This window comes from Schistocerca cancellata, chromosome 1, assembly GCF_023864275.1.
Source record: "Schistocerca cancellata isolate TAMUIC-IGC-003103 chromosome 1, iqSchCanc2.1, whole genome shotgun sequence".
In the NCBI taxonomy this organism is placed as follows: domain Eukaryota; kingdom Metazoa; phylum Arthropoda; class Insecta; order Orthoptera; family Acrididae; genus Schistocerca; species Schistocerca cancellata.
The window spans coordinates 169,866,290-169,892,889 of NC_064626.1; the positions used below are offsets into that span (position 1 = coordinate 169,866,290).

The 26,600-nt window shown below is 39.5% G+C and overlaps 1 protein-coding gene across 1 annotated transcript in view; it reads left to right on the forward strand.

Moving 5' to 3' along the window:
• Nucleotides 1-26,600, forward strand: part of LOC126152714 (mucin-19-like) — a 401,377-nt gene that overhangs the window by 287,565 nt on the left and 87,212 nt on the right. Inside the window, exons 20-22 of the mRNA XM_049916057.1 lie at nt 8,164-8,248; nt 8,354-8,645; nt 15,445-15,516. Coding sequence (XP_049772014.1) covers nt 8,164-8,248; nt 8,354-8,645; nt 15,445-15,516 — 449 coding nt within the window. The remainder of the gene's footprint in view (nt 1-8,163; nt 8,249-8,353; nt 8,646-15,444; nt 15,517-26,600) is intronic.

Genomic DNA, 26,600 nt, shown 5'->3' on the forward strand with positions numbered 1-26,600 from the left:
TCCTACCCACCTTCTCTCACCATCAGCAAGTTATCACATCCACCCAAATAGCAGGCTGATGGTTCTCACCACACCAGTATTTCTTTATAAATAGTAAGTAATATGTCTACAGAGTTTGGATGAAAATTGATCCAGGGGGGTACGTGGAACCTTCTACCCACAGATTTGGCAGAGTACGCACATGTCACGTATCTTTCACATATATTTAGTTCACACACACATATTTGTACACATATTTCACCTGTATCTGTAGTGAATTTCGCCCCGCAGTTTCGTTTTCACGCAGCTCAAACTTTAAGACGGCTTATATTTTGAAATATGTGTCATACCGTGATATAAGTTTGCAGCTACATTCAGTTTTATGTGTGAATATTGTCTGAGAAGTGCGTTACGCATAGATTTAGTAAAAAAGCAGTAATAAATTTAAACATGATGCGGCAGTTTTCCAGGCATCTCAGTGTTTACGATGTCATATGTCCTGAACTACGTGTTGTACAAGAATATAATTTTGCAGCTACATTCAGTGGTATATGTGAATATTGCCTGCAAAATGTGGCATGGATACAATTGGTAGTATAGAAGTAATAAATTAAAACTCCATGCCTAATGTGGCAGTTTTCCGCATGAACAGCGAAAACGTAATACACAAAAACTTTATTTTCTTTCATCATTTTGTTGGGGTTGTCAGAGCAAAAAAGATTCGTATAGGTTTGAAATTGTGTAAACTTCGTTAAAACTCAGTAAGTGCTCTCGTTCTCAAACAATGGGTGAATAAATTCTAGTTTTCACGCACTTCTTTTTCAGCCCCATTCTTTGATACGTATGTGTACTTACATGACCCTCCTACAGGGGAACATTCGCATGTGGAACATTCACCCATGTGCTGATCTGAAGCGCAGCATATCAAGAGAGCTAGTCAGGATAACTACCGACATGCTTCGTTCTGTGATGTACATAATGCAATCCTGCGCTTTCAGACTCTTCTGGACACTGATGGGCGCCATATTGAGCCCCTTTTGTGGCAGTAATGGTACCGGTATGTAATGGTATGACGTACCGTAGCAGCACATTAAAAGTGTTTCAGTTGTACTGATTCTGCATTATTTCTCTTCCCCATGTCCTTGACAGAAATGCTATCCAGTTTGGTACTCGTACGGTAGTTAGTTTCCGTGTTGTAACGTGTTAAATAGGGAAAGTTTAATTATAACCACATGTTACGTTTGGTTTTATAAGATACCTTGGACATTTCTTCATTTAATGGGACGTTTTCATTTTATGTTCCCATCAACCTGCTTCATACTTAAGCCCACATTAAATCAGCTTATTCGTCTGTCGAAAACATGAAACACAGCAAAACTAGCATACTTGCTTACAAGCAGCGAAGTGTACAATACGGATATCGAACTTGCGAACTTCGTGAAAACTGCAATGCAGATGAGTCGAAACTGAGCATTTCCACGTCACTTTTGCGATAAATGTTGCATGACCGTCAAATTTTTACCTGACCCCCACTCTTCATATCATGCGTCTTTTCTGAAATCTTGTATGCCGATTTGTCGTTGCAGTACATCTTCTTTCAAATAAAAGCATGAAAATTAATTACGGACTAAGAGATTCTCAAGCACATTACAATTGCTCTTTAGAACAATGTGACTAATTTAGCATGACTGTGGCCTGTTTCATCCTCTATTCTTGACCAAGCTCAGCTAGAAGAGAAAAGAAATGGAATGCAAATCGATACTGAAACGTCGTAATCATGCTCAAGTTCAGATCCGAAAGCAGGGTCGTCAATGAAGAACAAAACTTGTCACTGAATGCATGTCTGTTATGAACGCCAACGTACTGGCAGAAAGTAACTGACCTGGATGGAGTGTGCTGCTGTTTATACGCATATCGAATATTGGAGAATACACAAACATTACTGCATTTGCCAGAAGATTAGTCATTGAACTTTTTCCTTTCTCGCCTCGGTACAGACGCCGTCTTAACAGTCGACTTTCAATGGCCTTAGCTGGTAGACACATTAACCAATTTGGCAAAGCTTTGATAACGATCTAGGTAATATTTTTTGGAGTAACATCTCTCTTAGGGGGAAAATGTCGAACTAGTGTCTTTAGTTTGAACTCTGAAAAGTGTAAGGAAAAATAACACAAAATATCGGCCTGTGTATGTTAAAAAATGTAAACCAAGGTAACATGTACTACTCGATATGATACGCTGTAATGAATCAGGTAATATGACGATTGCTCCAGCTTTATAGGGAGCAAAACTAATAATATGAAATCCGCACCAGTTCAGTACAGTTGTCGTCGAGCTAGCGCCTGACAAGCAATCCTTTACGGCGACATCAGCTTAGTATTTCGAAAGTGATAAGATCCTGTGTTGGAATTGTGGGGGATACAGTTTGAACAGTTCGAATACATCGAATTAAGCCTTCAGGTTTACTTCATTCAACTTTTGGAAGAAAGGATATACATGAGAGTTGCCAATCAGTCTACTGGCAATACAGTTGTTTTGTTTTTGAGATAACACACAGACAGCCGCACGCGTTAGCACTCCGCTTCCTGGTTACGGGGAGGCGTGCCGGCTCCAGATGTGAGCCACAGGGTGGATTAACGACTCGGACCATTGTGCCGGCCAGCCTATGTATTGCTTTTAGGCATTTTTCAACATCCAACTACGTTTTATACCGGGCTTAAACCCACGTCCCGCCTCAGTTACACGTTTCACAAACTCTTCAAAAGCGCTCTAACATTTTCACGTAGGTTAACACAAGACGCAAACAGATGGGGTACACAAATTACATCTCAGGTGGGTAAGGGGTGGCAAATGGAAGGATATCCAGCAACCCTCTACCAAAAACATTGCAAAATACAAATTAACATAATGAGATTTTCACTCTGCTCGGGACCTTTGCCTATCGCGGGCAAGTGCTCTACCAACTGAGCTACCCAATCACGACTCACGCACGGTCCTTACAGCTTTACTTCCGCCAGTACCTCGCCTCCTACCTTCCAAACTTTACAGAAGCAGGAGAGCTTCTGTAAAGTTTGGAAGGTAGGAGGCCAGGTACTGGCGGACGTAAAGCTGTGAGGACGGGGCGTGAGTCGTGATTGGGTAGCTCAGTTGGTAGAGCACTTGCCCGCGAAAGGCAAAGGTCCCGAGTTCGAGTCTCGGTCCGGCACACAGTTTTAATCTGCCAGGAAGTTACAAATTCCCGAGCAGAACGGGACAGGACTAAGAAAGAGGAGGAGTTGCATATTTTGGGAAAGTAATGATTTTTTTCAGACGTGATGGAGAATAAATGGTGTCTCAGATATACGAGTATAGCCTACCTACTGTCAGGCTAGTATAGTATTTCATGAGGAGAACAGCAAGAATATTATACTTGAAATGATTTTTTTAAAACAAAAAACGTTTATCCCCAGGAAGAATCATACCATTAAGGGGAAAAAAGTCAGTACTATGCGGTCTGAAATTTGAATGAAGTGGATCATCGTGATAGTTTTCCGGTAATTATTGCCTTTAGTGCGTGACTGCCAGCTTACTACATTTGTGGCACAGATGTAATTAGTTTAGATACTTCCATTTAATATTGTAGTTTTATGTACAACCTTAGTGAACCATTTCACGCACATCGATAGAGATAAATAAAATTAATGTTCAAAGCAAGAGTTAACTGACTGCTGCTTTATTTGCACTTTGTTTGCATGTTTACTACCATAACCTTTCAACAATATACTCCCACGATGTGCGTAGCTTTTCACAGCTTTCTTGGAAATATATTGTAGACAGTATATAAAATATAATGGCACTAATTACGTAGTTAAATACTCTTAATTATTATAGAAGAAGACAGACTAACTGAACTAAGTATGGTAAAGCTTGCTGTCATTGTTTTCCATGCTATTAACAATTAGTGTCTTAGAGACAAATACAACACCCCCTGAATAAGTTACTAACACCCTTGGAAGCATTTCTTCATTCGTCATTCTGCCAGTCTACTTCACTTTCAAAATTTTTCTCCGCGACCACATTTCGAAACTATCCAACCAGTTTTCCTCTTTCATTTTTGTTGTCCATGATTCGCTACTATACAATACTACGCTCTCTGCGAAACACTCAGGGAATCTCTTTCTTAATTCTATGGGAATTCTTTTTGCTATCAACTAACCTTTTAACTCGTTAAAAAATCTTTTATTAACAAATATTCTATTTTTTTCTTCAATAACTTCAATTTTCTGTCATCAAAATTCCTAAGTACCTAAAAGATATTACTTCTTACAAAGTCTTTCCTTCCAATGATATTTTGATGAAATTTTCCTGTTTGTTGATTTTTATCAATTTTTGTCTTTTCTATATTTACCCTCATTTCATAATCTTTTCCCACTTTTACGAGTATCTTCGTCATAAATTGTTCTTTTTCAGACTTACCCAACACAGCTTGGTCGTCTCCATACTTAATTGTCTTTATCCTCTCTCGACCTCCTATTATGCCGTCTGGATTTTCTACTATTTTGTCTTTTAGTTTCTTAGCATGAATACTGAGAATCGCCGGTGACAAGAAACAACGTTGTCTAACACTCACTTGTTTCCTCATCGCCAGTCATTATTACATTTTCTGTCTTGTGTAGAGTCCATTTATCAGTCTTCTCACCTTCTAGTCTACACCAATATCCTTTAAGGTCTTCAGAGGCATGCTCCATTCCATTCTATTCTATTCAACGCCTTTTACCAGTCAACAAAACAATTTTACGTATGCGTGTTAACTTCTAGCATTCTGGGTTCTATCAGCCTGAAACATCCCTTTTCTGAAACCAAACTGATCCTCTCCCATGGTTTCCTCTATTTTTCTCTAATCTTCAGGACAAGAGACATGGTCTTCGTAATTTGACATATTTGAAATTAAGTGTCCTGTAGTCGTTGTGTTTGTTTACTAAAAGGACTAGAATAGTTTAAATTAGATCTTCATCATCATACATCCTATTAATAAGTTTCGTCTAAATATTTCTGTATTTCTCATGGTTTTGATGTTATTTTATCACAGCCACTGCTTTCCTATTTCTAGGATCCTTAATGTTTCTCTTCATTTGACATCTCATATCGGTCCACAGTCCATCCTGTCATGCTCCAGTTCTTAATCTAATCTTAGTCGTGTGTGATCCGCTTGTGTGTCATACATACTCCTTTCACACTTGTTTGATCTCTTCAATGCATGCTGTTTGCTGACTTTTCTTGCATCTTTGTTTGTTAAATACCGACCTGTTATGTACACTGCTTCTGATTTACTTTACATTTACAGCTTCTCAACTTCATCACACTGAATTTCCGTCATCTTCCTGTCTAGCTTTATCATTTAATCTTCCTAGCTCATTATTCAGTTTTCTACAATATTTCTTACCACTTCTATAGCACGTTCATTCTTCCATTTTCTACGTTCATTCGTTTTATCTAACATAACGTAATCCATCCCTCCCCATTCTTTCCCTCCTTTTCTACTCCAGCCTCTTCTTCTAAGGTTTTCAGAATTTCAGAATTTTATTTTTTATAATATTTCATTCTTCTGGTGAATTGGAGCTTTCTGCTGAACTTTTCAGTTCCTCTTCAACAGTTTGAGAGCATGTCTTAAATCCTTCAGTGTTAAATTTAACCACATACGAGTTGCCGCTTTTTTTTTTTTTTTAAATATGCTTCAGCTTTGTTAAATGTCTGCCGCCAGCAAGTTATGATCTGTACCAGCCTCTGCTCAAGGGACGATTTCGTCATTTTGAAACTGTTTTTGAATCTGTTACTGGTTTTAGTAAAATGTAACACGAATACAGAATTGTTACAGGAGGTATCCATGCATGTAGTCTTCGATAGTGATTGTTAAAACAAGTCTTTGTAATCCAGAGATCAAAGCAATCACAGAAGGCTTCTGGCTTTTCACTCCTGTTGCTTCCTTTCCCAAATCCATATTCTTCAGTTACATTATTCTATTTACCTTTCCCTACTACCCATTAGTCTCGTATCATTATAATCTTTACTCAACCCTTACCACTTTCTTCAGATTTCCGGTATTTGCTCATGTGTTTCATTTTTTTCTCTTCCTCTGTATTATATTTTTGTATGTAACCTTCAATGATCAAAATATCCACAGGAACGATCAGCATGTTCATTGCTATTACACTTCATCCAACAGTTTAACTTTCGTTATGTTCTCAATCAAATATATTAATCCAACACAATTTGTTTTTTCTCTCCTCCTTGAATATTACTTTATAGTTTTCATGTTCAAATTCCCCTTCCCAATGCGTGTTATACCTCTTCATTTCTCTTATTACAGTTTCTAGTTCACTTTGTCGATTCGTCGTTATTATATTACATGTTCGAGTTCTCGATCCAGATTTTTTCTCTACTTATTGATATTCGTAACAAATACTCGCCTAAAGATCCAAATGTCCTATATTATTTCACAATTCTTCTTCTCAAGACCTACCATGCTTGTGAGAGTCTTCCAGTGTAACAAATTCCCCATGTTGTGCTAAATTCTATGCATGACTTAACCAACATAACGAACTCTTGATACCGAACACAGAAAAACCCGTAACTAAATTAAACAAAACACGCAACATGTAACTGCGACTGAAAACAATAAACCCGATTTACGATAACATTTGAACATGAAATACACATGTAAAAAATACCTCAGTTGTCAAAAACATTTGTTAAAAATTTGTTATCTGTCATTTTACCTGAAGAAGGAAACCTCTAAGGAGCGACAGCAACAAGACACATTCAGATTGTTCGTGACCTTAAAGTCAGACATCAAGTGTCCAACTAAGTTTCCTAAGATCGAATTTGCACAACTAAGAATTTGAGAAATACGGTTTTACTGCTTCTGAAGCAAGAAAGTAGTTACTGAGAGAATGAAATAATGAAACGGGACTTCCTGAAACCTGGCGTATGTAACCACTAAGATAATGTTGCTAATGACGAAGCACATAAGCAGTAAGCTAAGTGTGTACTATTGAAGATACTACATGTGGTAACAGAGTAGGAGCTATGGCATGGGCAATATTGTAAATGAAAACTGCTACTTCTAAACCATTTGGTTTCATAGTAATTAAATTTGTAATCAAATACCATTTTTTTACAAGTTAACTCTTGTTATTACTTTGTAGAAGCGAGCGCAAGTGATTCTTGATGCATGAATTGGGGCGATAAAACAGGGTGGCAACCCTCGTACTAGAGTTTAACAAATGGTTCTCTGTGTTATTTTACTATTAAACCTATCTTTCACGATCAGTTCTGTAAACTGTACAGTAACTCAAAGATCTTCAGTGGCTGGACATCAGCATTGTTATGCGAGACTGGACTTCTAGCCGAATACTTTACAGCAGCTCCATAGTGCATCTTAAATTGCCTAATCAGAAAACGTGGATTCTGTCTGTTTCAGTGGCATCATATCTTCGTCCACTCTACAGCAGGCAGATCTGAGAAAAAACATTCCTATAAACGGTACACCGAAAAGGTGTCACCATAGAAAAGCAACTGAACCAAAGTTACCCGTTTTGCTAATTGACAGGATCAGCAAATTGCTGAGCAGCTGAAAGCAACAATAACGAGAAGCTGGTGTCAATGACATACGGGTGACAAGTAAGAAAGAAACACTTGCGCTCGATTTCGGCGTGCTGAAGCGCGCCTGCTGACGCCATATGAGAGGCCGGGCGTCCCAGAAGAGAGACAGGGAGAAAGAGAGAGAGTGAGAGAGGAAAGAGGAATGAGAAAATGTGAGAGAATGAATGGGAGGGGGAGGGAGGTGGGGATGTTGGTGTTGAGGAGGGACGCCGGCCGGCCGGTCGTCCGTTGCAGGATGTCGGGCTGTCCGATCGCGAAAAGCAACAAGCTGCTGGGCAGCCGCAGCTCGGCGGCGAAGCTCTCCGGCGGCTCCGGTCCCGGCAGCGGCGCCTGCGCCGCGCCTACCCCTCTGACTGCACTGTGCTGCCCGACGGGCCCCCCGACAGGGCCGGGCGCGGCGGACGGCAGCTGTGGGGTAGGCGCCGCTGCAGGGGCCGCCGCCGCCGGGGACTGGCTCGCCCAGCAGCCCGTGCCGTGGTGCTGAGGAGAGCCGCCGCGCCGAGGAAGCTCTCTTGAGGGACACCGGCCGGCCGTCTGTTGCAGCGCGTCGGGCTGCCCCATCGCCAACCGCAACAAGCTGCGCGTGCTCGAGTCTTCGTCCTCGTCGTCTGCAGCGGTGGCCGGCGTCTGCGGCGGAAGCGGCGGGGCGGCGGCGGCAGACCAACACAAGGCGGCAGCAGCCGCGGCAGCTGCCGCTGCTGCCGCAGCCGCCGCTGCCGCCGCCGCTGTCAAGTTCGAGGGCAGTGGTTCGTCTTCTTGCCCGGCCCCCGCCTACGACGGTCCCGGTCACACCGATGGTTCCTCCTTCCTCGCGCACCATCGAGCCACGCTGTCCAGCTGCCCCCTGACTGTTGCCGCCCCCGGAACGGGCACCCATCACCCGCCACCCCCCGTTCCAGCCCCGGGGACTGCGGCCGCTGCAGCAGCTGCTGCTGCAGTTGCCGCAGCCGCCGTTGCAGGACCACCGGCGCTCGTCAAGAAGGCACACAAGTTCACCGAGGAGCTGTACTCCAAGGCGCCTCCAGGTGGGACTGCCGTCTGCACATTCGTACTGTTGCATCATTTTCCTACATTTCGCCTCCCTCACTTCAGTCTTTCCCCTCAGAGACGACAGTATATTTATGTTGCATCAATAGATTTGTACTTTCATTTTGGTTCTGGTAGCTGACACTCATTTTAAATTTCACCATCTTTAAAAATGTAAAATCCAGGTAACAGAACGTTCCAAACCCATTATTTTATGCTGATTCTACAACGATAGTACAGTTGTGGGGTCACTGTTTTTACTGGCATCGATATTAGATCAGTCATGGCCGCGCGGAGTGGCCGCGCGGTTTGAGACGCCACGTCACGGATTGCGCGGCCCTTACGCCGGAGTTTTAGAGTCCTCTCTCGAACATGGGTGTGTGTGTGTGTGTGTGTGTGTTGTTCTTAGCGTAAGTTAGTTTAAGTAGTGTGTAAGTCTAGGGGCCGATGACCTCATCAGTTTGGTCCCTTAGGAATTCACACGCATTTAGATCTGTCATGAATGCAGAACTGTAATTATTAAAAATATAAAATGCTATATAAAACAGTATAATAGCCCTTAGAATAAGAATGTATTTTATATTGTTAAAGAGAAATAAAAATTTTAATTGAAAAATGGTGACAGATTTAGCCACGTGTGGTATTCTCCATATAAAGTTTCAAAACAATACAAGAGTAGGAACAAAAATCCAGAGTGCGATACAGTGAGATTCAGGAAAGCCTATATAAACGAAAGACATTCATGTAAAGATAAAAATGCCGTTTGTTTAATCAACTCGAATGCATATTCTGCCCGTCTCTCTGTGGTACTATGTGTTGTCGCGTGGGTAGTAGATACTCAGATTTCCTAAATGAGACTGTTTCTTGGATTGTGCGATAGTGCTTCAGTTGCGCCGGTAGATGACTCCCTAAATATCGATCACATCAGTATCTACCGTGTCACAGTTTGGCATGCTGTCATCTCGTGTCTGATGCATCAACACAAAACGAAATGTATTCGCATTTGTGAATATGGGGCCACCTGCAGCTATATAATGGAATGAAAATAATGAAAATTTGTGCCGGACTGGGACTCGAACCCGGATTTTCCGCTTTAAGTAAGCGGTCGCCTTAAGTGCTTCGGCTATCCGATCCAAGGTCACACGCAAACTTTAATATACCGTCGTCCATGTGGCCTACCACAGCCCATTAATTTTTTCCCGTACAGGGGAGACGTCACAACACAGGCACTGCAATTCGTATTCGTTTTCGCGTCAACAAATCGGTCCATAGCTATTTTATATTCCGCGTAATCGCAGCTGTTGAAAGGCATGATAGGAAGATCTCGGCTTATCAGCTGTGAGCAGAGTTGTTCTTAACATCGTACCTGTCTACAGCTGCCCGGATGGATAACGCCAATCCTACCAAATTTAGTTGTGCATTGAAACGACAAGATTTGAGTCTAAACATGAGACATCAAATTACCGTTCGTCGACAATAGAACTGTCTACTGATGGTTTTAGTAAATGTACTGAACATATCATATTAAACCCTTAGAATCAAAGCACACCAAGAAAGGAGCTCCTCTATAAAATAATATGTACGAGTGATTCTGTGATAATGTTACAGACTTTCAAGGACTATGGAGAAGGGTAAATGTATCACTCTGAGGTACGGGACTCTGGTCTTGAAACGACCGACTCAAAATTATAAATGAAAATCTTTCTGGTACCTCAGACAGGGAAATAAATGTAACAGTGTGGTTGTTGCTAAGAGTGTAGGTTAGGTAACTTTCAGAGGTGGCAGTAAGGGCCAAAACAAGAAAAACATTCGCAGTAAGAATGGTCTCTAAAATGCGTACCTTAAGAGCTGTAAGCGTTTTTTCAGCAGAAGAGATGTGTTTCACAGTAGCGAAGATGAACAAACGTTCATAGCCGTTAACTCACCACCCAAACAGGACTCGTAAGGACGAACGGTACCATCGACCACCGTGTCATCCTCTACAGATAGGTGTCACTGGATGCGGATATGGAGGGCATGTGTTCAGACAGAACACCACTCCCGGCTGTTGTCATTTTTCGTGACCAGAGCCGCTACTTCTCAGTCAAGTAACTCCTCAATTGGCCTCACAAGGTCTGAGAGGACCCCGTCTGCCAACATCGCTCGGCAGACCTGGGCTTTGACCCATCTAAGTGTTAAAAATGGTTCAAATGGCTCTGAGCACTATGGGACTTCAACATCTGAGGACATCAGTCCCCTAGAACTTAGAACTACTTAAACCTAACTAACCGAATGACATCACACACATCCATACCCGAGGCAGGATTCGAACCTTCGACCGGAGCAGTCGCGCGGTCCCGGACTGAAGCGCCTAGAACCGCTCGGCCACCGCGGCCGGCTTTCTATGTGTTAGCCAAGCCCAACAGTGCTTAACGTTGATGATCTCATAGGAACCTGTGTTACCACTGCAGTAACGCCTTTGGCTCATAGCTATTAAAGTACGCATTTTAGAGCCCGTGTTTACTAGACATATTTCTTGTTTTGATCCATACTACCATCTATGAAAGTTGCTTACATTCGTAGTGACAATGATACTGGTACATGCATTCCACAACCAGATGTACCAGAACGATTTTCGCTTATAACTTTCGACTCGATCATTTCCGGACCACAGTTCCTTTCTTCAAATTGATACATTTACCCTTCTCCATCTTCCCAGAAAATTTGTAACATCATGGAATCATCCCCTATACACGTCACATGTCAATTTTTTTTCGCGAACTCGTGCAAAATCAGTTCATTCAAATATTCTCCGCTAACATATTTCGGCCCCTCACGTCTGCCTGTTGCACTATATTCTTTTGCCACGAGATCTCCTGCAAGGAAATTCATACTATACCATTCCATGAAGTTTCGGGATTGCAGTCGGATGATGTCAACATCTGTCACGATTTCGGCTGACAACCATCCAACCATCTTAAGGTGAGTATTTTATACTGGAGATTACTCTTTTTTTGTGCACGATGTTGTCCGAAGGCTGATCGTCTGTGACGATTTGTATTTCTGTAAGGAATGGTATGGTAAAAGGTTTTCACATGTTATTTATTGCGTCACTCAGCTAGGGTTTGGGCGCTCAAATAGTCCTTGAACCTGCTGTCATCTGTTCTGTTTCCTCCTGTTGGACGGCTATGTGGGGTTAGTAACTAACCTAAGTCGTGGTAAGTTAGGGTTACTGAGGTTCGAACACTATTGACCTTGGTATCTGAGCCTTGGTGAGGGCTCAGCACTGCCTGGCAATTCAGTCGACGGGTGTCTAGTTTGGCGAGTGTCCTTGTAACCTTGACTTGTACCTTCTCGGGGTTCATGGTGAACTTCACAGTTTCTCACTCACCAGTGAGCTCCTGTGATTCAACGTAATCATAGATTATGGTGCACTTGTAGATTCTTATAGCCTGACTCACATGTTGTTCCCTCGCGACGTTGAACCGTGTAGAGAAGAGGGGGTTCGACCATAGCATGGTTAAGTTAGAGCTTCGTGAATGAGTTTAAGTTTTTGCTCTTCAGGGATGGGATTAGGGTGCCCATTATCCTTCGTCCCGCTGTCTTCTTCTCTCGTACGTGCGTTGTATAGAGCATTTTTCTGTCGAGGTGGACTCCAAAGTATGTTACCGTGGGCGACCAAGGGAATTGGTTGGTCTGCGTAACGGAGTGTGTTGTTGACAACAGGCTTCCTCCTGGTGAGAATGAGTGCCTTCCTCTTGGTCTCATTAACTTTGATTTTATTTTCATGCGCCTACTGTTCCATGACATCTTGTTGTCTCTGCATTCTTTCTATGATTCGGTAGAGCTACTTTCCAGTTAGCATGAATATTGTGTCGTCAGCAAATAAGCTGATGGAGACTAGCGGCACTGTTGAAACGCCGTTTACATAAACATTGATAAACAGAGGCGATAAGACTGAGCCTTTGGCGATTCCCACGGCGACCGGCCTTGCAGCTGAGTCTTGGTCGTCTATACGAACTTAGAGGCTACTTTCTTCTCGGAAGCTGTTGATGATCTTGATGTAGTGGTCTATTGTGGCGTAAGTTGACTGTTGAGTTCTAACGTCGTACCTTATCATAGTCCACAAATATTCCGATGGTTGATTTTTTTAAATTGAAATTGTCCTGTACCATTTCGGTGATTCGTAGTAACTGAAACTGTGTCAGTAAGTTCTCTTGAAACCCTAACTGCTCGGGACTTATGACATCGTTAGTGATGTCATCCAGAATTCGCCTGCCTCTTGATTATCCAGCTTGTCAGTCTATAATTCTCTGGTTGGGAAAGGTCTTTTCCTGGCTTGGGTTCGGGTGCTACTATGAACACTCTACAGGGCTCAGGGAAGTATCCCAGCATCAAGCAACTGTTCATAATCATTCTGAGTAATACTACTGGCTTTCGTGGTAAGTTCTTGAGGTCCACTTGCTTATGCGTCTTTGTCTGGTGAGCTGTACTTGGTATTTTTGATGGAGTGATAAGTTGGGGGACTAACTGTGTCAGAGTATTGTGTTTTGATTCCCATTGATGTCCGTTTCAATATGGTGTAGATGGTTGTCGTCCACCAGAGTTGGGAGCGTTGACATTCCGTTTTGGTATGTTTCAGCTTATAGGCCTACCTGGCTGAGCGGGTCATAAAGGAGCCCGTCCAGGCCACGAATCATCCTTTTCTGAGGTCGCCTCTGTCTGATATTGTTAGCTATCTGCCACTAGTCTTTTGTCCATGGCAGAAAGTCTGCCATCCATCCTCCCACGACACTTGCTTTCATTCTTTTACCCTCTTATCGAGTTCACATGTTAATCTGTGGCACAATCTTCTGTCATCTAGATTGCGGAAAGGAACCAATTGTTTGCGGCTTCTGTTCCACTGTTTTCAGTGCTTAGATTATAAGGGGAAACTCGTCAAAATTCACGTCCGAGAGGAGGTCCCGCGTTGTTCCTTTTTGTATTTTCCCTGTTAATTTACTTCGCCAGTGTCTCGACAGCTACGGCATCATACTTGAGGACTCAGGTTCCGACCATGGCTAACAATAGCCCTGTTACAGCCACTCGTGAAGCATTAGCATTGACATGACCATTCGATGGGTGTCGATCATCGTAAAACATCAATGATGATTCTTAATGTAGTTAGTAGTTATGTTACCTCTTGCCTGCAACCTGAACTTCCACCGTCAAGAGGATAGGTATGGGACTTCAAGCCCTACCACCACACCTTCAACATGCATTCCAGTGATGTCTTTGGGATGACTTCATTGTAAAATGGAGCAGTTTTACAATCCAACAAGACAGCGAGACCATCAACCACCAGTGACACTGTATTAAAACCTCCACAAAAAGAGAGTAATCTCCAGTGTAAGACGTTCACCTGGAGACGGCTGAATCGTTGTCAGCTGAAATATTGTAATAGGGTATCGACGTCATCCGGCTGTAGTCTCCAAACTTTCTTGAACACAAATACACTGGGAAAACTTCAAGAATCACAAAAGGAGATTTCCAGTTCATCAGATACAAAATTCAGCAAGTTGTTGTGCTTAAAAAATAGTACCACAAATAGGAGTCGAGTTCTCATTACCAGAAGAATGAAATGTATGTGAAGGACACAGTGGTTGCCACTATTTGTTTTACAGGAACTATACGGTTGTTTTAATGACACATTGGACTTTCCTAATTGTAGTCTGAGATTGAGGCATGGTCTTGAAAACTCAAAATCTCTTACTCTATACAACACATTCAAAGAAAGAAAAATTCAGAGTACCACTGGTACTGGTACTCCATAGTATGTGTCACACTGGTCAAAATTTCAAGAAACAACTCATACTACTAGACACAAGAATGCTGTAGAAAATCAAATATTTTTATAGACTAAACACTATTAGTTAGGTTTTGAATACAAATTCCAGTTTGAGTACCATAATAAACAGATTTCTGAAATAATGCTCAGGTGGCTGTAATGTTAATAGTGTTTTCAATAGATGTAAAATGTTTCACACTTCTACTGGTAACTATTTCTGTAGGGTTAAATTCTCACATTTTTAAGTAGTTTGAACAAATAAGGTTTTACAAATTTTCTCACTGGAAATTACTTATGTTAATTAAAAAAGCTGAACTGTGCTTTAGTCTGCTCTCAGCGAGTGACATTAACCACTCTGTTAACCTAAGCTGTTTGAAAATATTTACATATTTTTAACAACAAAATACAGCCTCAAGTTTTATCCACAATCCCTTCCAGGAATATAATAGCAAAAACACTACTTTTGTTAGTATTTATTGCTTTAAGTACTTGTACAGATCTGATTTTTCATTGAAATTCAGAGGCAACCACACACTAGCTTCATTCAGAAGGCTCAGTTATTTAGTTTGTTAATGAAACTTTCTGGCAGATTAAAACTGTGTGCCAGACAGAGACTTGAACTCCGGACCTTTGCCTTTCGTGGGCAAGTGCTCCACTACTTGCCCACGAAAGGCAAAGGTCCCGAGTTCAAGTCTCTGTCTGGCACACAGTTTTAATCTGTCAGGAAGTTTCATATCAGCGCACACTCTGCTGCAGAGTGAAAATTTCATTCTAGTGTTGTTAATGTTATTAATATTTCATCTTTACAAATACAAAAGTTTAAGATACTGTTAACAACCACTTTTTCAAACTTTAGGATATATTTAAAAGATCTCAAATAAATAAAAGTAATTTGAAGACTTAGAGGTTCTTTGTTGATTGTCAAATAAACTTTATGTAATGTCTGCTTTACTTCTGCTTTCCTTTCATTAACTTATTTCATTTTTATACAGATATTCAGTATTTTAACAATCCAACATGTGGAAGGCAGCACACTTCTAATGCAGCATCGTTTAATATTGGAAGTGAGTGTCATAAAAATTGTTACATTTTGTCACTTAAAAAAATTAAGCATGTACGGTGCAAAGGTACCTGTATGAATGTTATTCAATGATTTGCAAAATTAATCAACAGCCACATGATTTTAACAACTTGAGGCAGTGTTCTTCACTTGTTTGACACAGTTAAGATAAATAGGGAAATTGGTCTTGAATTATAAATACATAATTACTGAAAAGAAAGCAAGGAATATATAGTTTGTTCACATTAAACAATGTATAGTATGTAACACACTACTGCCTGTTACAATATAATGCCATCACATAAAGTATGACATAATAAGGACCCCAACTTTTAAAAACTTTAATAAATGTGTCATCAGCAATGGACAGCATGCTGACTTTACTTTCAGAATTCTGCATAACTGAAGAACAAATGTGTTTCCACTAACTTAAGGACTATGGTATTATTACATTAAATATCTTTGAACAATTCATAGTGCCTTCTACTCTAAATATTTCACAAAGCCCTATATTTTGAGTTTTTCAGTTTCATAAGTGTAAAACTGAACACCAGTATCATTTTTTAGACTCAATTAAATTTGAAATCTTTCGTACCTTACTAGAGCATACGGTGAGGTTCAGTTTCATAACAATACATATCAGAACATGACCAAAACCTACATCTCTGTTCATTACAACAATCTGATCCACCAAATTATGTTTTGTGTACTTATGCCAAGCTACAAATGCCAGCTACTTTTCACTTATCTTTCCTTGTGTTCCATTAGGTGTACTCATATAGATCAGACAACAGAACACTGGTAGTAAAATCTTGTAAGCTTGGTTGAAGTTGTTTCTAAACAATAATCCTCTCATAATAGTTATTTCAATTTTACTGTTCAGCACAGTGGAAAACCTCCCTCCAAAATCAACACCATCTGTGGCTAAACTACTCTTATCAGTACCATGTGACTGGATGCTAGTTCTTGAAGGTTTGCAGAATTCCAGAAGGTAGGAGAGCAGAAATGGCACTCAAGAGATTTACATCACACTGTGAGATGGACCTAAATGGCTTTCCCAAAAAAGTCTGATACCTCAATTCAGAGCATGACCTGGAGAACAGTCCAGAAATGAGTTACAAATTAGCTGAAAGGGTACAAGGTGGTTGCTATTTCATTCCTTTAAAAGCAACAAAAAAGCTTAACATTTTGTGTGACTTGTTGACAGAATAAAGTAAAGCACTATCTACCACAATATCCTGCAAAAGAATTAGTGGTCATACACCAACACTGAACTTCATAATTTTTGTATACTGGTATTCTAGATTATAATTGCAGGTTTTAATTTAAAGTAAGTTTTTGGTGCCTTGTAAATTCTTGTTTTTTCTTATGCATGTTCAGTAGACAAACAGTTTGTAAATGACATATTAAATTTTGTTCTTTTGGATCACCATCTTAAATGATAATCCAGAAGCAATTTTTATTATATACTGTAGAACAGTCTTTCAGTTTATTATTTTGCTTGGTGGCTTTGAACATAGTCAGACATCTAATAATTCTTAAAAATTATTTAATTATTTTAAGTTACTGCATAATTTTTAGCTATTAGAAGCAGATAGCATGGTTAGTTCTCAACTCTAGTGCAATTATGCATCGAAAATATTTTATTTACATTAATGTTATTTAATAGTTCTTCATACAGTGCTTGAATACGGTGCATTTATGTTAAAATACCTAGTAATGAGTAGTTTATATTTGTCAAGGAAGACTGTATAAAAATTAGTGTAGAATACATGGAGTCTGCTGACACTTCAAATGTACACAACATGCCCTGGGAATTATTTGTAGTTAATGATATTTTTCACATATATTTCATATATGTCTGTGATACCAAGACTTAATGCTTCAAATCATCATTTTACACATACCCTCTCCACAACTATAATCTAGTGTAAGAAAATAGTCAATAGATAGAAAAAAATATCCAAGTTACACCACTTGCTTAATTTTCCTTTCAATAGTAAATTCTAAGATTGAAACCAGGTTAAATGGTGTATCAGTCATCAAACTGAATTATATTATGAAGGAATGAAGTTCAAATCTATCTGGACATCCAAATTAAGGTTTTCTTTGATTTCTCTAAATTGATTATGGTAAATGCTGGGAATTTTCCTTGCCATTATTGATTTCTTCCCTCTGTTTGCTCAATCTGAGACTGACCCTCCTCTTAATAATAATCTATATAATGTTTTCTTCCTCAGAAACAGAACAGAATTTAATACATAACAACAAATGTCTATATGTGTTTTTCTACATAAGCCTTTTCATTTGAAGGTCTTCAAATCTGCATAGTATCTCATCTCCCACAATATCTTTCCCCAGATTCATGTATGCAAATGTTGCAGCTCTTACTACAATGGCACAGTTTTATAGTGCACAGTATACAGGCACTATGAGATTATAATAAGGATATAATAGTTGTGGTGTCACCGCCAGACACCACACTTGCTAGGTGGTAGTCTTTAAATCGGCCACGGTCCGTTAGAATACGTCAGACCCGCGAGTCGCCACTATCAGTGATTGCAGACCGAGCGCCGCCACACGGCAGGTCTAGTCTAGAGAGACTCCCTAGCACTTGCCCCAGTTGTACAGCCGACTTTGCTAGCGCTGGTTCACTGTCTACATACGCTCTCATTTGCAGAGACGACAGTTTAGCACAGCCTTCAGCTACGTCATTTGCTACGACCTAGCAAGGCGCCATATTCAGTTACTATAATTACTTCAAGAATGTATTCTGAACAGATAATATTGTAACTCATGTAGCATCAAGAGCGACGTTCATCATTAATGGATTAAAGTTAAGTATCAAACTAATTACATCCGCTTTCTGAATTCTCATTCCTTGTCATGTTCCAGACCTCACGTTAGTATAGCTCTTCCCTCCTCACGCCAGCCTGCTTGAGCTAAAATTCGTGCATTTCAGCCTCCACTTGCAACACGGTGTTGGCTCTGCTAACACAAAAATAGTAATAATAAATAGATTCCAAATGGTTGTAATAGAAACAACAACTAAGGTGTCAATGGAAAACAAATTGCTCAGAGTAACAAAAGTATGTTTTTTTTTTTTGTCTGTGACAAATGCAACATAAACTGGTAACAAAATACAGGGTGTTTCAGAAAGGACTTTACAACTTAGAATGAACATTTCTTGGACAAAATTACCTTTTCTGATGAGTCAACTTTTCACTTAAGTGGCAAGGTTAACACACATAATTGTACGATTTGGGGCAGTGAAAATGCACATCGAACATTGCAACATGTTCACGATAGATCAAAACTGAACGTTTTTTGTGGATTGAGCAAGAACAAAGTTTTTGGCCCCTTTTTTTTCCATGAGAGAACATCAACGAGATAATATACCTGGATATTTTACAACTATTTTTGATACCACAGATCGATGAGGATGACCAAGAACAAGATGGTGCACCACCCCACTACCTGGCTGACATTCCAGATTTTCTGAGTGACCGCTTTCCAGGTCAATGGACTGCCCATGATGCACTAGTTGCATGGCTCCATGCACCAAAGACCTGACAACGCTTGATTTTTTTTTTTAAATGGGGATTCATCAAGGATAAAGTGTTTGTACCTCCTGTAAAAACTGGCTGGCTTCTTTATCTGAACTTAGAGCAAGAATTTACGCCACTACTGGGCAAGTTACACCTGCCATGCTACAGCAAGTTTGGGAATAATCTGACTTCCGATAGGACATTTGCAGGGTAAGCAACAGAAGCCACATAGAAAATCTTTAGTTTAAGGTAAAAAAACTTGATGAGTTTCCCTACAAAATAACACTAAACTCAGCTTTATACCTTCTTTCAATAAATTTATATGAATTTTTAAAGTTGTATAGTCATTTTTGTAACACCCTGTAAAATGTACAGACACAAAAAGAATATCTGAGGAATGGTAAATGCATTTTTTTGCAGTGCAGGAAATTATCCATATGCATTTTCAGCTACTGCTGAACATATGATGACCATATGTTGCCATTGTTAAAAGTCAAAAGACAAAGCTAATCTGTTTTACAAAAACTTAACTTACCATAGTGCCTTTTATTCTTACACTTAGCTTCACTGTTCAAAGTAAGGAGTGAAACTGATGTTGTGCACTCATTCACCTGGATAGTAGCAAAGAAAGAAAACAAGTAAACACAAAAATGAGATAAGTTTATCATGAAGCTATAATCCACAGAAATTCATGGATAGCGACTCATGTGGAGTTATGAGGATTCTGAGAAGAAACATTAGGTTCTTTAAAATGTAATAGTTATATAATATGAATGTTATGTTACATGTATTTAATGAAAGATCAATAGTCAGAACTTCAGAACTAAACGCAGGACTGGACTGAAAATCAGTCATGGTTAGGGTGGGTGATGGGATCATGGAGTGGGGAGAGGAAGATTCCACATGAGGGGTATATGGGATCAAGCTGGGACAGAGCAAACAGGTGTTCACAGAACATGTTAGGGGACTGCTAACGGTCATGTTGAGTATAAAATGGAGAATACAAAGGTAAGCTGAAAGATCCAGATTAGGACAAAGAAACAGTGAAATGTTGTAATGAGCAACTTAGAAAGGAGCAAAATGGTAATAGGTTCCATCAGAGGTTGATACGGAAGCAGGACAGTTGACTGGGTTGCCAACAGAAGGAAAAGAGACAGTAGCCATTTTCTTCATTGGCTCTCAACAATTCCTGTTTCTTAACAACGTTATGTTCTTGTCACTCTCTATGCAATCTCCACCTATGCCAATATCCACACTTCCCAGGGCACTGCCTCCATCAGACATTGCCTTGCGTAATGCTTACTCGTAATCCATACCCTCCTCCCTGTTAACCGTAGGTAGCCACCTACATCCTCTTCCACAACTACTTCTTGACTATTTGATGAGCAGTGATATATCACCATATACATATTTTGTCTTGCTTTTCCAATATAATAATGATATTAACAACAAAATTATGCAGTTAAAGGCAATTGGTAAAGAAATGGTAGATAGTATGAACTGAAACATGGTATCAAATACAACAAAGAATGGTTGCCACATCACAAAAGACGTACATAAAAATGGAACAAAGAAGAAACTGGAAAGCATACTAATGTATGAAAATCATACCTCAACAAGAAGATTCAAAAATGAAAATTGGCAATTTCATTACTGTAATCAAAATGTACACATACACTCACAGTCTTTCACAAGAGGTGGGCTCGGATTTTGAGTAGAGAGATTTTATTTGCCGCAGAATTCTCATACACTTCTGAGATATAATAAGCTTTTTGTGTTGCCAATAAAATTTATTTCTTGTGCCGTAACACATCTCCAAGCTGACCAACTTATGTGTATATAAAATGGCAATTTTAGAATCTAGTCCCTGCCCCTGGATAAATTTCTGTGTATGTCAATGCACATAGTGAAAGCATGAAGTGCAGCAGTGGCAACAGTTATACAGTACTGCACAAGATAGGACCAGCAGTTCATGAAGATATATCTTCTTCTAAGGAGAGGCAACAAAGGGATACCGATACGCCTTAAAATATTAAAGGGAGAGGAACAGAGGATAAATTTGGGACATGGGAGCCAGAAATGTTGGAGGTGAGTATGTATCAAGGAGTCAAGTCTAGAAGATATGACATCGGACATAAAATGAAAATGCAGAAGGCTGTTAAAACACTGTGAGTAATACAAATGGGAAGTAGCAATTAAAGCTGATACCTGCAGAGAGATATAGTAGTATGAATGAGATCAAAGCATTTATCAACCAGTTTTTGATGATTCAGATCACTGTTACAACTATCAATGTTGGAAAAGTAGGAAGGAGGTGGTTGGAGGGGGAAGGAGGGGTGGAGGGGGAGGGGGGGAGGGGAGGGGAGGGGAGTATAGAGGGAAAAATCCACATTTGCATTGCAAGGATGCAAAACATGATGTTGGGATGCTGTGAACATATTCTATGATTTATTTTTACTGAAAATTTCAAGGGTCATATTATTGTGGACTGCCAGTCAGTACGTACTAAGTGAACTGGAAGATAATAATACCTTTCATGTTTCCTCTTTTTATATGTCTTATCAGAAATGAGTAACAATTCTTTAGTTAAAAATAAATGTTTAATACAGCATGTTTTAAACTGAACTAATCCCATAGACAGATAAAACAGCATCAGAATTCACACTCAATGCTTTCTCAAAAAATTATTTTAAACAGCTGCAAAAACATATTTGATCTCTTAGCAACAAATAATCCCAACCAAATAAGAAGCATCATAATGGATACAGGGATTAGTGACCATAAGGTGGTTGTAGCTAGACTGAATACAGTAATATCAAAACAAATCACATAAATGCAAAATACAAATATTAAAAAAAAAGAAGGACAAATAAAAATTTGCTTGACGCCTCCTCACAGATAGTTCCCATTCCTTCTAATCTGACTATGTAAGTGTAGAGTAGATGTGGCTTCAATTCAAAGAAACAGTATTGACAGCAGTTGAAAGATATAACCAAATAAATTAATAAGAGATGGTACTGATCCCCCATGGTAGACAAATCAAGTCAGAACACTACTGCAGAAACAAGAAACAAACATGCCAAATTTAAAAGAATGCAAAATCCCTAAGATGGGTGAAGTTTTACAGAAGCTCAAAAATTGTCACAAACTTCAATGTGAGATGCTTTTAATAGTTTCCACCACGAAACTCTGTCTCAAAATCTGGTAGAAAACCCAAAGATATTCTAGTTGCATCTAAAAGGAAAACAGTCAACGCTTTCATTACACAATAATAATGGTGATGTTATTGATGACAGCACCATTAAAGCACAGTTATTAAACACAGTTTTCTGACATTACTTCACAAAAGAAGACAAAGTAAATATTCCAGAATTTGAATCAAGAACAATTGGCAACATGAGTAACTTAGAAGTAGATATCCCTGGTGTAGTGAAGCAGCTTAATATACTTAACAAAGGCAAGGAATCTGATCCAGATTGTATATCAGTCAGGTTCCTTTCAGAGCATGCTGATACAATAGTTCCATACTTAGCAGTCATGTACAACCACTCACTTGTAGAAAGATCTGTACCCAGAAACTGGAAAGTTTCCTAAGTCACACCAATACCCAAAAAAGGAAATAGGAGTAATCCACTGCTTTACAGATCCATATCACTAAAATGGATTTGCAGTAGGATTTTTGAACATATACTGTGCTCGGACATTATGAATCATCTCAAAGAAAACAATTTATTGACAAATAGCCAACACCAACACAGAAAATATCATTCTCATGGGGCACAACTAGCTCTTTATTCTTATGAAGTAATGAGTTCTATCAACAGAGTATGTCAAATTGATTCCATATTCTTAGATTTCCAAAAGGTTTTTGAGACTGTTCCTCACATTTGACATTTAATTAAATTGTGTGCCTATGGAGTGTCATCTCAGCTGTGTGACTAGGTGCATGATTTCCTATCAGAAAGGCCACAGTTTGTAATAATTGATGGAAACTCATTGAATGAAACAAAAGTAATATCTTTCATTCCCCAAGGAAGTATTATATGGCCTCTGTTGTTCATAACCTACATTAACGATTTAGGGCACAATCTGAACAGCCCTCTTAGATTGTTTGCAGATGTTGCTGTCATTTACCATCATATAATGTCATCATCATTATATGATCAAACCGAATTGCAAAATGATTTAGACAAGACATCTGTATGGTGCAAATAGTGGCAATTGACTCTGAACCATGAAAAGTGTGAAGTCATCTGCATACGCACTAAAAATAACCTGCTAAATTTCAGTTACGCGATAAATCACACAAAATTAAAGGCTGTAAGCACAATTAAATACTCAATGCAAATAAACTGAGATGATGACATAGATACTGTTATCGTGAAAGCAAACCAAAGTCTGATTTATTGGCTGAACACTTAAAAAATGTAACACATACACAAAGAGATTGCTTACAGTAAGCTTGTCCACACTCTTCTGAAATGCTGCTATGCGGTGTGGGACCCGCATCAGATAGGACTGATGGTGGACATATAAAAAATTCAAAGAAATGTAGCTAGTTTTGTGTTATCATGAAATAGGGGAGAGTGCCATGGATATGATACAAATTGGGTTGGCAGTCATTAAAACAAAGGCATTTTTCAGTATGGCAAGACCTTCTCACCAGCTTTCTCCTCAGAAGTGTAAACATTTTGTTGGCACCCACCTACGTAGGATGAACTGACCATTATAATAACATAAGAGAAATCCGAACTCCCATGGAAAAATTTAAATTTTTTTTTTTTTTTTTTTTCATATGCTGTTTGAGAGTGGAATGGTGGAGGATTACCTTACAGTAGTTGTTGACAATGGACACAAAAATGAATATTTGATGAACTGAAAGTGCAGTTTTGTATGCTCAAAAGGAATTTAATGAAGAATCCAAACAGTGACAAAATGCCGAAGTAAGCATTAATGGTAAATGTAAGTAAACAAAAACCAGATGGCAAAGGCAAGTTCCTTAAGAATGATTCAAGGAAAAGTGACATTTGAAATTATTCTAAACAAAAGGGTCCTTAGATGAAGCACTGCAGAAACTGGGTTTCTGATCATAAACCAAATAAAAATTACATCACAAACCAGGAATATCATGCAGCTGCTAGTGCTGTGCTGATTTTTGTCTGTGAAGAGGTATATTTAGCGTTCTGGTAGGTGTACAATGGAGTTACAAGCCATGTGACTAATGGTTTGACTTTCAGAAATGGCACAGTCCATGTGGTGTAAAGGCAGAGGAAAATAGACTCTAATGGCAATGGGAAAAGGCAATATTCGGTCATCATCTCTGACTGATGGGCAGGATATGATGCCTTTGGATGTGTGGTATGTTCCACAGCTATCTAGAAACTTGCTTTCAGTATTAGCTGCTCAGGACCAGGATATTAACAGTGAATTTATGTCATCAACAACAGAGTGTTGGCTTAAAATTGATGACGAAGTAGTGTTGTGTGAAACCTGGGAGCTCTTTAGAACATTGTACATGGCAGACATTCAACCAACTTTGCACAAAGAAATTACTGTAGTAAATGCCACTGAAAAGACTTAATTATTGCAGCGTACCATAAAAGATGGAGACATGAGGATAAACACCACGTCGACAGAACATTAGAAAGGGAATTAGAAATATGTGTTTCCCAGGAAAAGGCATTTTGTGAGCTACACATTTGTGACAAAGCACATCGCCTGCCATTTTGTCAGAGAGGTTGAGGTTGTTGTGGAGGAGGAGACCAGACTGCGAGGCCATCGATCTCATCGGATTAGGGAAGGACGGGGAAGGAAGTCGGCCGTGCTCTTTCAAAGAAACAATCCCAGCATTTGCCTGGAGCGATTTAGGGAAATCGCGGAAAACCTAAATCAGGATGGCCGGACGCGGGATTGAACCGTCGTCCTCCCGAATGCGAGTCCAGTGTGCTAATCACTGCGCCACCTCGCTCGGTTTTTGTCAGAGAGAAAAGACAACCAACCCAGGTGAACTGATGTCAGCTGATGTCTGTGGATCTTTTAATTAATCTTTCCTGAAGAAGAGATATTGTTCTGTTCAAAGCCATCTATACAAAATTTCAGTATTGCTATATCATAAGGCGAAACTCTGAAGTTGAGGATGCTTTGAAAAATGTTTTTCAACATTCAAAGATATTGGGTCATACACTCAAAGTGCTGCTAAGCGACAATGGTGGAGAATTCGACAGTAAGGAAGTTAAGGACATACTGCATGCAGAAGGTGTTACTCAGAGGCTGACATCACCCAACACACCACAGCAAAATGGTGAAAGTGAGCGTGAGAGGTGAACTATAGCTGAAATTGCAAGAAACTTACAGTACTCAGATGAAGAAGCTAATTTCCGACCACACATATGGGCAGAACTGGTTGGAGCATCACTGTACATTCTAAATCAAATTGCAAAATCATCTGTCGGCAAAATCAGGCATTTTGAGTTGTGGTTAGATAAGAAGCTTAGAATAAAACATCTGTTTATAATAGGTTCTACATGCTATATCCACATACCAGTTAAAGAAAGATAGGAAATGGATAAAAAAGCTGTCAAAGGTTATCTCATGGGGTATGAGGGAGATGAACATTACAGAATTTGCTTGAGAGAAGAAAATAAATCCATTCTTAGCAAAGATGTAATCGTCCACGAAAGGCCTGCAAGAACGCACTGAGCAAAGTAATCAGTGAACATATGCAGCTCAAGAAGAAGGTGAGGCGAACTCCAACAGTGATGATATAAGAGAAGAGGAACACACTATCCAGCATCATCAACAGCTGTGAAATTGCTCAACATTAATGAAACTTAAATGGCTAAATAACTTTGTAATGCTAACCGAAGAAATGATTAATGAGACAAATGAAGTGCCAAAATCTTATGAAGAAGCTATAAATAATACACAAAATTTTCACTAGATGCAAGCAATGAAAATGAAATGAAGTCACTACAAGAAAATCAGACTTGGGAATTGACTAATCTACCAAAAGGAGCACGAGCTACACCTTGTAAGTGGGTTTTTTATGTCAAGACTAATTGTATTAGGAGCATTGAGAAATATAAAGCAATACTTGTTGCCAAAGGGTCTAATCAATGCTATGGTGTAGACCATAGTGAAACCTTCAATCCGGTAGCTAAGCTGACCACAATTTCTTTAATGTCCTTTAATGTCACATGTTCCTTCAGCTGAGAAGATGCATCTCACACAGTTTGATGTCTCCACAGCATTCTTGTATGGAGAAATAGAAGAAGTAATACATATGCAACAGCCAGAAGGGTACAGTGATGGCAGAGAGAAAATTTGCAATTAGGGCAAAGTTTGTATGGACTTAAGCAGGCTCCAAGATGTTGGAGTAAACATTCTGGAGCATTTCTTTTGTCAGAAGATTTCAAGACAAGTACACATCAGATAAGAATGTGACAAAAAACTGTTAGTCGTTCTTTATGTAAATGATGGGCTAGCTATGGTGAGTGATCAACAAGATACCAGCAAAGTTGTTGATGAATTGAAGGCTGTA